The sequence below is a fragment of the Festucalex cinctus genome, chromosome 1 (assembly GCF_051991245.1).
Source record: "Festucalex cinctus isolate MCC-2025b chromosome 1, RoL_Fcin_1.0, whole genome shotgun sequence".
In the NCBI taxonomy this organism is placed as follows: Eukaryota; Metazoa; Chordata; class Actinopteri; order Syngnathiformes; family Syngnathidae; genus Festucalex; species Festucalex cinctus.
In genome coordinates, this window is record NC_135411.1 from 20,269,842 (window position 1) to 20,281,879 (window position 12,038).

At 44.5% G+C, this 12,038-nt stretch overlaps 1 protein-coding gene across 1 annotated transcript in view; it reads left to right on the top strand.

The window, feature by feature from the left end:
• Positions 1-3,821: 3,821 nt before the first annotated feature.
• LOC144019038 (leucine-rich repeat-containing protein 52-like) overlaps positions 3,822-12,038 on the top strand; it is a 44,179-nt gene continuing 35,962 nt past the window's right edge. The window contains exon 1 of the mRNA XM_077521843.1: positions 3,822-4,656. Within this exon, the coding sequence (XP_077377969.1) occupies positions 4,014-4,656 (643 nt within the window). The 5' untranslated portion in view covers positions 3,822-4,013. The remainder of the gene's footprint in view (positions 4,657-12,038) is intronic.

The following is a 12,038-nucleotide window of genomic DNA, read 5'->3' on the forward strand; positions in this document are numbered from 1 at the left end:
TACACATGGAACCAAGAATAGATTCCGACTGGGTGAGGAGAACAACAAGTGAGACCACCCTGTCCCATCCCATCTCCCATCATCAGCTTGCCAGCCACATATGCTCGCTTTGGATTGGCGCAAGGTGCAGCCAGGAGCTAAATGTCAGGAAAGATTATTTTTGGAGTGAATATTTCACATTTTGTATTTTCTGAACTACAGTTCGGGAAATAAACATATATGGGAGGTTGCTCTATTTTGTACAGATGTTCCTGATCTTTCAGAGACCCGAACTACTCTGGAAGTCTTATGAAAGATGTGAACATCACCAAAGTGATGATAGCATGTTGACCAGACCAGACTCCTTAGAGTCCCTGTAAAGCAGTGCTTGTCAATTATTTTTTGTTAACTTCCCCAGGAAGAAGAAAATATTTTGTGCCCCCACCTTTCTGTCTTGACTAAAATACTATCATTTGTCTTTAAATTGTTATAAGCACGCCTCTGCACAGGAGCTAACCCCGGGTTTTCACCGGATGCGGTTGCGGTGCGGTTGCGGTGCGGTTGCGGTGCGGTCCGGCGACGCAAGCAATTAGATTCCATTCATTCGAATGGTGCAGTTTACACCGCTTGCGGGTGCGTTGCGTGTCGACTGCGTCTCAGCTGCGGCGTGCCGCAAGCCTTCCGCAAGGATAGACCTATTTTCTATTTTTGCCGGACGCCGCAGCGGTAGGCCTCCGGCAAATGGCAAGCTAGCACAAAACACATCGAGCAGGACAGGAAGACCGACGCAGTTTCAAAATAAATTTCCGGTTACCTTCCAGAATAAAACACTCGCCAGCTCCTATTTCGCAAGCTTTTCAGCAAAACGTGACGTGGGCGTCGCCGGGCCATGTGCTCATTCACGGTTTAGACGCCAGCGAACATGGACGAGGAGAGGTTTATATTGGAGGTGGAAAACCACAAAATAATATATGACACGGCACATCCTTTTTATAAGGACAACCAAAAAAAGGATGCTGCATGGAATCTCATAGCAGAAGAAGAAGAAAAGGTTAAATCAAAAGAAGTCCACCTCTCTTTCTGCTTCTCTGTTGAGCACAGACTTTCTGTATGTTTGTCGTTGTGAAATGCCACATGATCGCGCGTGCGGTCCCGCGAGACACGTTGGGAAGTGGGCGGCGACGGAGCTGCCGGACCGCAGCTGTGCGGAGCCGGTGTGGATTGACAAAAAAATTGACCCGTCCGGAGCACGCAGTCAAGACGCACCGCACCGCAACCGCACCGCAACCGCATCCGGTGAAAACCCGGGCTAATACTCCTTGCTCACTCCCTGATAATGAGAGTGCCACTACCACTTACTGTAGTGGATGTGCAATTACACTTTATTTCGAGTGCAACAAGAAAAAAAGTTCCCCAGGTCACACGCCCAGTCGCCCACCACTAATTAAAAGTGAACACAGAGTTTAACACACGGAGACAAGCAAAACAAAGTTGAATGAATAGTGCACATTTTAAGTGGGCCCTGGATTATCCCTCCCCCAAAAATAATAATCATTAAATTTGCATAGTAAATTAAATTATAAACATGTTTCCTCTATTAATGACGCTCGCATACTCGTGTTTTTTTTTTTTTTTTTTTTTAGGGGTCCAGACAACCCTCACTTTTCATGGGAAACACTGATTTGAGATTCAGCAGATGTTTTTTTTTCTCAATATTTGGAATTTTTTTATCACTATCTTTCTCTTTCTTTCTTTTTTTTTTTTTTTTTAGCTTTTTTTGGGGGGAAGACAGAGACAACAGCTGCTTTTTGTGGAAAACACAGATTGTACACTCTAAAAATGTATTGGTTAAAAAAAAGTACCAATCTAATAGGTTAAGCTCATATTGGCTTGATTAACTAATAGATTGGTCAGACATTGACCATTTCGGTTTGCAAACAACCAATGAAATTATACAATAGGAAGTAAGTCTAGAATAGATCACTTGGAAATACGTCTATTATATCAATTTATTGTATTGTAAATGTATTTGTTATTATGGCTCCGTGGCCTAGTGGTAGAGTCTCTGCCCTGAGACTGGGAGGTTGTGGGTTCAGTCCTTGGCTAGGTCATACCAAATCCTGTAAAAATGGGACCCATTTGCCTCCCTGCTTGACACTCAACATTATAATTTGAATTGGGAGTTAGAACACCAAATGATTCCCAAACACATCCTCTGCTGCTGCTCACTACTCCCTCAGTGGATGGGTCAAATGTAGAGAACGAATTTCACCACACTTAAGAGGGTGTGACAATCAGTGGTGCTTTTGTTCAGCCTCTAACACAGATTAACCAATCTCTTGGTCGGAATAACCAATTTGTATCGGTTGGCCCAATTACCAATATGTATTGGTTGAAAATTCACCACTCTGGGTTGTTTTAACCAAAGGATCTGTAGGACACATAACTACCAGCTAGATTGGTCAAATTTAACTTTTTTTTTTTTTTTTTGTAGATTTGACCAATCTGTTTTTAGTAGTGTTGTTCCGATACCAGTTTTTGGCCCCCGATACCGATTCCGATACCCAGCTTTGCAGTATCGGCCGATACCGATACCATATCGATACCTAAGGTTGTTTTTTTCCCTCAACATGATAAAGCTGTCCTGCCATTGGTTGAGAGCATTCAAGGGCCAATAGGATATCTTAGATCGGCACGCAGTGAGCATGTCACATATCAGTGCAAGTCGTGCACGAGCAAGGCACAAGATGCTGCATCCAAAGTCCTATATTAGCGTTGGAATTAATTGATATCGGCATGTTACTTGTGAGTAGTCACCGATACCGATACCGCTGTTTTAATGCAGTATCGGCGCCTCTGCCGATACCCGTATCGGTATCGGAACAACACTAGTTTTTAGTGTGTAATTATACAGTGTTCCCTCGTTTTCCGCTGGGGTTAGGTTCCAAAAAATACCCGCAATAAATGAAATCCGCGAAGTAGTTAGCTTTATGTTTTACAACTCTTATAAATGTTTTAAGGCTCTAAAATCACAATTTAGACACTTTTCTCATTGAGGCATTTACATGTTCTCACATTTCTCTCTTGTTCAAACATTGACAATGTTCAAACCTTCATAAATTTTATAAAATGGGTATATTACTGTAAAAAAAATATGCAAAATTGCACTTCAAAAAAAATCTGCGATACAGCGAAAAGTGAACCGCGTTATAGCGAGGGAAGACTGTAAATAAATCAATACGAGGAGCAATTAAATGTAACTGATGATTTGGTGTACGTCGTGTACGATAATCACGACATAAGACCACCGTGCCACCCATATTGTTATTCTTTTTATTCATATTCTCATCTTGTTCACTAGTGATTGTGACTAAACGCACGTGAAGCACCTGTTTTTGAATTCTGTGATGCTACTTAGTCACACACCTGAGGCCACACCAACACTCGTGCACAACAATCATGCATGTTTCATGATCAATCAACGTGAGCATCTGGAACACGCATGCGCGCACGTGAGGACGGGGGAGCCACTGCGAGTTGCTGGAGCAAATAGGTCATGCAAGCAAACACATGCACGCAAATGCTTTGGATTACACGGAATATTTTTGTTCCAATTGCCGCCGCTGCCCGGTGCTTCAACCCTCTCCGCGAGGAGCCCTCCCCTCACTGGAGTTGGCTTTCGGAAGGCGAGAGGATGCCACAGCCAAACATGACAAGTGACCGCGCACATGCGAGCGGGGCAGCACCATTACACGGAGGGAGCGCGTGCGAGCTTGTTCCGGTGAAGGAAACCCAGTCCTGCCATCAATCCACGAGGTATGACAACCACCGGGAGCTCACGCTGGATCGGGATCAGGACCAGCTGACAGGATGAGCTGAAACATTACGCGCGAGAGAGGCGCCAAGGGCAACCGACTCCACTGACCTCTGCGGAAACAATCCTCGCGCTATTCGATCGTCTGGCGGAGGTCCATGAAGAATGTAAGCGTGCGTGGATCGCTCCGAGCGGGCTGGATGAAGCCCTCGGCGGTGTCATGCGTCTTGCCCCGCAGCCAAGCGCGCTCCTGGTCGTCGCCGTGCTTCTGCTTTCCGCGAGGGTGACCGCGTCCCCGCGGCTCTCGTCCGGCTGCCCGGACCGGTGCGTGTGCGACGAGCAGCTGGTGGCTCAATGCGCCGGGCAGCACCTGACCAGCTTCCCGGAGGACCTGCCGCTGGCCACCCGGCAGCTGATTATCTCCAACAACTTCATCGCGGAGCTGCCGCCGCTTGCGCTCAACTACCTCTCGGATCTCGTCTACCTGGACTGCAGCAACAATTCCTTGACGGAGATCTCCCAGTCCACGTTCGGGAATCTCAGGAAGTTGGCCTATCTTGACCTCTCCTTCAACATCCTCACCAGGATCGAGGACAGGACCTTCGCCCCCCTGGACAGTTTGGTTATGCTGAGGATGACGGATAACCCGTTCCTGTCTGAGATCCACCAGGACGCCTTTGCAGAGAACCTGGCCCTTCAGGTGCTCGACGTGAGCCGGAACAACTTGACCATGCTAAACATCAGCTCCCTCATCTCACTGCCTGTCCTGCGCTCCGTGGGCCTCAGCGGCAACCCGTGGAGCTGTGAGTGCGGGAGCGAGGAGCTTTGCCTCTGGGTCCACTTGGAGGGCTTCAAGTTTCAAGGTTCCAATTTTTTATTTTTTTTGCTAATGCCGCGATTTGATGATTTGCACGCACCAATGTGAATTAGGGATGTATTATTGTGATATTGCGATGATGCACGATAATATCGGTGGACGATAATTATCGGCAATTATCGACCAATTTTACGTCAAACAGATAAACCAGATAATAAAGAAACCTGCCGATAATTGTTGGCAATTATCAATCAATTTGACGTCATGAACTAGATAAAAAAAAAAAGAAATCTGCCGATAATGATTGATTGATTGATTGATTTTTTTTATTGAACATACAGCATAAACACACAAACAGAGAGACAGCAGAAAAGAAAAAAATAACATAAAAGAAATATAAAATCAGTCAATAACAATCTGCATGTTCAAAAGGGAGTAGGAAGAAGTTGAAAACTTATCTAGTACCCCTTATTCATTATATCTTTTAACTTATTTCATTTATAATACAATAGGTTATATTTCAATAAAAGAAAATATATGATCTTGCTCATATAGCGTATATACATAAAATTAATAGAAATAAACGATAATAATACATCCACATACTCACATATACAATTTTCATTACACTCATTCTGGTACATCGGGAAAAAAAAATACATTGCTACAATTGTACTATGTCAGACTTAAATAATGCTCTTGAACTTTTCTTTTAAACATTTTTTTAAACTCATAGACATGTCACGTTGGTCCACCTGTGGTTGTGGCTCAAGTTGCGTCCAACACCTCAACCCCTCCCCTCTCTTATGGTGGTGTCACATATGTGTGATGTCATAATTATTGGTTTATCGGCAGGGCTGGACTGGCACACAAAAAATCGGCCCTGGCATTTTGACTTGGTCTTCTCCCTCTCTTGGGGTAAAATAGAACTGTATTAGCCCTAAAAGACGTCGGCCCACCGGGCATCTTCCCTGCATGCCAAATGACCAGTCCAGCCCTGTTTATCCATATCGGTGGAAAATAGCATTATTGTGCATCCCTATTAAAATCGCTGCGATATCGTCGTTGTAATGTCACGAATATTAAAAACACCAGATCTCTTAAAAAAGTGAGGGCGTATTCCATTTGTGCAGTTTTAGCGCCCTCTGGTGGTTAGTTTATTAGTGCAGTTTCATTTTACAGTCAAACCTGGGTTTTCGAACATAATCCGTTCCAGAAGGCTGTTCCGAAAGCGAATTGTTCGAAATCCGAAACAATTTACACAAATTAAATTAGCGCAGTTAAGCAAGCGTCATTGAGAACATCACTTCCGGTACTCGCTCTTATTGTGAAACTAAATGATGACACTTCCGGTTTCGGGCTGAGCAGCGCAACATCAACTTACGAGTGCTATGTGGTAACGTGCGGATGAGGAAACACCGCCCAAACATTCGTAACAAACATTTTAGAAGGAACAAGCTATAGCTGATTCTGGCAAGAAGGTTACACACAAGAAATAAGGACAACAGGACCCACCAGTCATTGACACACGCTAGCGCCAGACTTCCTGCTGCTATCGCTGCTGGCGAAGACTGATTCTGTTCAAGCGGCCACACGCACGAACGCGAGGGTAAATTGTGACACGTGAACTCGCTTTCCATTGAACAGACTACACATTATGCAAATTAGGATTCGTCTCAGTTACGCAGTTAAAGTTGAACATATAAGACAGCTTTGTAGCCTTTTCTACACTCGGCGAGTGAGTCGCGTTCAGGTACGCTCGGCTTTTTTCAGTTCGAGAGCCGATTTTTTTGGACGAGTTCTGAGACATAAAATTCTCGAATTTTCTGGTCGAAAACCGATTTGGTCGAGAACAGAAGCGTTCGAAAACCGAGGTTTGACTGTAATTAGGAATGTTTTGGCCACTGCAGCTGTTATAGCCCATTAAAAGCAGTCATACCAGCTAATTTATTTATTTTGTAGTGATTAGAACATAATTCACCCACGGAACGTTGGGACAAAGGGGGAGTTTGTTGGGATGAAAGGATGAAAGGATGAAAGGATAAAAGAACAAAATGTTGGTAGGTCTGTGAGCCTCGCACAGAGTGAGTGGTTGTTGCTGTTAAACGCTGAGAAGCTGCTATCAATAAATCGCCGGTCTTTGGCTCCGGACTTCAACACCCTGCCTCCGACTCCCGTCACTGCTCGCTACATTGGTGACCCCGACATCCGCCTCGTTGACGTTTCCGAGGCTGAGAATTTGATCGAATTGAGCGACATGGCGAACTCCGCTGATCTCAAGTTACCGGAGTTTTGGGAGTCGGCTGCGGCGATGTGGTTTGTACAAGCTGAAGCTCAGTTTGCCATCCGTGGAATTACGGACGATTCCACGCGCTACTACCACGTCGAGGCCGCGCTCGGGAGCTCCACGGCGGCCAGAGCTACGGCGCTAGCGAACACTACCATCTCCGAGCCACGTGCTCTGGCGGAAGAAGCTGACCGCTTTTTCCTGGCCACCCAGCGTCACAACCACGAGGTCTTGGCCTCTGCACGCGCCTTCCTGGTCCCGGCGGCCGCAACGGCACCTCATAAGGTACGCGCTGCCGTGGATGGCCGATCGGCCCCTGGCTTATGCTATTTTCACGCACGTTTTGGTACCAAGGCGAAGAGGTGCCGCGCCCCTTGCTCCTTTGTTGCGTCGGGAAACGGCGACGCCTCCACTCAGTTGCAGCTGTGAGTGGGGGCGCAGAGTGCCGGCTGCTGTTTGTCATGGACACCCTCTCCAGACTCAAGTTCCTCTGTGACTCCGGCGCCCGCAGAAGCGTGTTGCCTGCCTCGGCTGAAGATGCTGCCGGGGGCACTCACGGCCCGCACCTGTCAGCGGCCAACGATGCACCGATCCGGACCTACGACACTAAGACAGAATGTGTCTTTGGTGTGCCCTCCATCCAATACCTCGGCCACCTCATCAACGAGGACGGCGCCACCCCGCTCCCGGCAAAAGTGGAAGCTTTTGCCGCTTTTCCTCGACCCCGGACGGCCCAGGGTCTTCGGGAGTTCCTCGGGATGGTGACTTTTTACCACAGGTTCTTCCGCCTCTTCCGCTTCATCCTGGAGGGCCGTGAGTTCACGGTCTTCGTCGATCACATGCCGCTCGCCTTATCCATGTCGAAGTTGTCCGAGCCGTGGTCCGCGCGGCAACAGCGACAGTTGTCGTTCATATCTGGATACACCACGGACATCCGACATATCGCTGGCAAGGACGACGTGGTCGCGGATTGTCTGTCCAGGGCAGCCGTCAACACGGTACAGCTGGGCCTCGACTTTTCCCGGATGGCGGCCGACCAGGCTTCCGACCGTGACACCCAGTCGCTTCGGGGCTCCGACACCGGGTTGCAAGTTAAACCGGCTCATGTTGACCTGGCCGGACCCTTGGACGTGCCCCGCGCCCCCGCCCCCCTGGGCTGCGCCTTGTGGACCGTGTGGGGTCCCTTCCAGTTGTTCCTGCATCCCCGCCAGTTGGTGCGCGGGACTGTTCTGGTGTTTCTGCTGTGTCCGTCCCGCCCTCGCTCCCTGGGTCCTGTACCTGCAGGGGTCGGGCAGTTTTGCCGCCCCGTCATCCGGAGTTTGATTGTGGGTGAATTCTGGGGGGGCTTGTGTAGTGATTAGAACATAATTCACCCACGGAACGTTGGGACGAAGGGGGAGTTTGTTGGGATGAAAGGATGAAAGGATAAAAGAACAAAATGTTGGTAGGTCTGTGAGCCTCGCGCAGAGTGAGTTGTTGTTGCTGTTAAGCGATGAGAAGCTGATATCAATAAACCGCCGGTCTTTGGCTCCGGACTTCAACACTCTGCCTCCGACTCCCGTCACTGCTCGCTACAATTTATTTATTAATTTATAAGTTTTTACACTGTATCATACGTCTTTTAATATCGCCAACATCCCCACAATATCATGAGAATTATCGTATTGTGAAGTTTGTATTGTGTTGCTACTCTACACTTTAATCCAACTGCCTTAGACTAAGAATTTGAACTCATCCCAGCTGAACATGATGCGCCACATGTTCAGTTTTCAAAACGTTGTGGTGCTGACACCGGCATAAACGGCCACGACGCTGTAGGCCACTCATGGCAGGCCTCCTGGCTTGGAACGCCCATCTGGCAGCCTGCCGTCGTTATTCAGTTTGGACAAAAACCCTTGGCATGAATATGCTTATCAAACATAAACAAATGGCTCCACGCAGGTTGGTGAGCTCTGCAAAGAGATGCAGGTGACAGAAGTGGAGCATGATGACATTCTATCAAATAAGCGTCAGGATGAAAGCAGGTGCATGGCCAGAAAGGCTGCGTGATCCTCACAACTGTGCTGATTAATTCATATTTGCAGGCTGTGTTACAAAGAGTCAGTGTTCCGTCTCTTAATCAATGTGCGTTCGGGTCAGCTGATTTAGGCTGAATGTGATTAGCTTACGTCAGATAATGACACTTGACTATTAATAATAGTATCAAATGTGAATTATTTGGTAAGCCTGAATGATTTTCTAAAAACAATCTAACTGAGATTTTTACCCACTCAGTATTGCAATTTAATATGTGATTATTTTCGTGAAAGTTGTCTTCACATGTATTTGTTAATGAACACAAGCAATAAATTAATCTCAATTACAATAAACAATTTTGCGGTATTCACATCGGGGTCACCAATTGTGGAGCTGCGGTAAATGGTGAGGAGCGGAGATGAAAATAAAATAAAGCAAATGAAGCATGAATTAATATGAAAAACAAGTGATTACTCAGTCTTGTAAACATTCATTACAACAACTTCACGTTTTACCAAACATGTTTGACATAAATATAATTCAAGAATTCACAGGTCAGGTTAAAACAATAATGCAAACAAATCTACGGCTTTCACACTTCTACTTGAAACAATATGAAAACATGTGGACTGCAGTTCTTAAGGGGCCATTTGTGGCCCACTGTCCTTTTTTCAGCGACCCGCACAGCAAATCTGTCGGTGTTAGATTTTCAGTGTTTAATGAACTCTGGTGTCAACAATGTTATTCTGACACTGTTAGTAGGGATGTAACGATAAGCGCTATATCGTGATATCGTGATATTAAAACTGCCACAATATCGTCGTCGTCATGTTGACAATATTTAAAAGGAACACATCTGTTAAAAAAGCTTGATTTCCATTTGTGCAGTTCTAGCACCCACTGGTGGCTAGTTTTTTAGTGCAGTTTAATTTTCATTAGGGATGTTTTGGCCCTTCTATGTTTAAAATCTACACTAATTGTCAGATGAAGGGGAACATAATATGCCTGTGAAGCAAGTTAATATGTGGAGGGAACTCAATGTGTGCGTTCATCAACAACATAAGCTAGTGATAGACCGATATGGTTTTTTCAAGGCCGATACCGATACAGATTATTTGTAGTCAAGTTGGCCGATAACCGATATTTCAAGCCGATATTCATTTGCAGTAAAATGGGGAGGGGGGGAAATTCTTTCAAACTATATATAATTTCTCACTGAGTAACAAATTCATGTGAATGTAGCTCATTTGGGGTTTTTGTTAGGGTTCGTAAAAACGTTTCAAAAAGATTTTTGCGGTGAAAAATTGTGTGAATATGTTCCAAATGTGTTTACGACAAATAAAAACTGACTGCGAACATCTTACAAATCCTGATGAAAACCCCAAATTCGCTACGTTCGCAAGTATCCCCTGCTCAGTGAGCTTTATCGGCCTTCAGATTCAAAACATGGCCGATGCCGATATTTGTCAAAATGCCAAATATCGGTGCCGATAATCGGCCCCGGCCGATTATCGGTCTATCCCTAATTTACATAACATAATAATAATAATAATAACAATAATAATAATAATAATAATAATAATAATAATAATAATAATAATAATAATAATATAATAACAAAACATAATAATAATAATAACATAACATTGATGTTATGTACAAAAGCACAATATTATCGTGATAATTATCGTATCGTGACCATATCATATCGTGACCATATCATATGGTGACGATTGGGTATCGTTACATCCCTAACTGTTAGGATAAAAAATTACTTGGTCAGAGTAAATTTTCTCAAGTGTAGGAGCGGAGGATAAGTGTAACCTAATCAGCCGCGCTACCTTGAGTGTTAAATTGACCACACCCTCATTTCCAGTAAAGGACAAACTTTCTAAAATTCCAGTGTGCCATCAATAGCGATACATTGAGCTGTTGTTGTTGTTGTTGTGTTTTGTTGTTGTTGTTGTTTTGTTGTTGTTGTTGTTATTGTAAGAGCAACGAATAGTGCTCTCCAGACCCTGAGTGCGTGGGTTCAATCCCAACTATGTCAAAGTATCGTTGAGGTCGGTTAGATTAATCCCAAATTATTCCTGATGCCACGTCATCAAGTAGTCAAAAGCGCTTTTAGGGCCTTGTAAGGAAGAAAAATGTTATATAAATGACATACTTTTTCTTTTCTTTTTATTTTTTACCAGAGTGAAGTGTTAGTTGGAGTTACATTTTTAACACTGACACGAGTGTAGAGTACTTTCAACACTAATCAGTGTTTACTAGTGTAGATCTTTAACACTATACAGTGATGGAGTAACACCGTTTAAGTGTTAAAAAAGTAACACTTTGAAAAGTGTCAGATTTACACTCCTTGGTGTGGGCACACAAGCACTTTTCTAGGCTATCTAAATCTGCATATGTAAAATAAGCTAGGGGTGGGAACCCTGGGTACCTCACGATACGATACGATATGCAATACAAGGCTCACGATAACTATTATTTCACAATATGACAATACTGCGATTATCGATAACTTGGTCAGGTAATAAGTCCACAATGATCTACGATAAAACTAATCAAGACATAAACTGATGCTTTTCAATTAGAAAATAAATTCTTTTTTGTACCATCCTTTGCCTGAAGACTTCCGTAAATTTCCCCGCCACTCTTATGAGGTGCACCCCCTAGTGGCCCACCAAGTAATTGCTCAATAAGTGAATGAACAATGGAGCCATGATAGCGGCTGTATATTAACTACAAATATCGATACTTGGCGTAGGCATATTGATAATCAATTGGGAGATAAAGTATCATGATTTATCGCGATATTGCGAAATCGTCACACTCCTAAAATAAACCCGACCGAACAACCGAAATGAAGCAGAGAACCTAAAGCAAACGAACAAACAAACAAACAAAAAACTGCAATTGTGATTTGAAAATTGCATCCATTCCTGCAATATAAATTTGAATTAAATGAATTGTTCAACCCTGTAATTTAGGTGTTGTTTTGATTTGGAACTCCTGTGAATGTGTGACTGTGTAAAAGGGCAGCTGCTATTTATAGTGCGCAAAGAAGCCAGTCATAATTCTAACAGCAGCGTTATAATGCAGCCGCCACGCTCTCGCTAAAA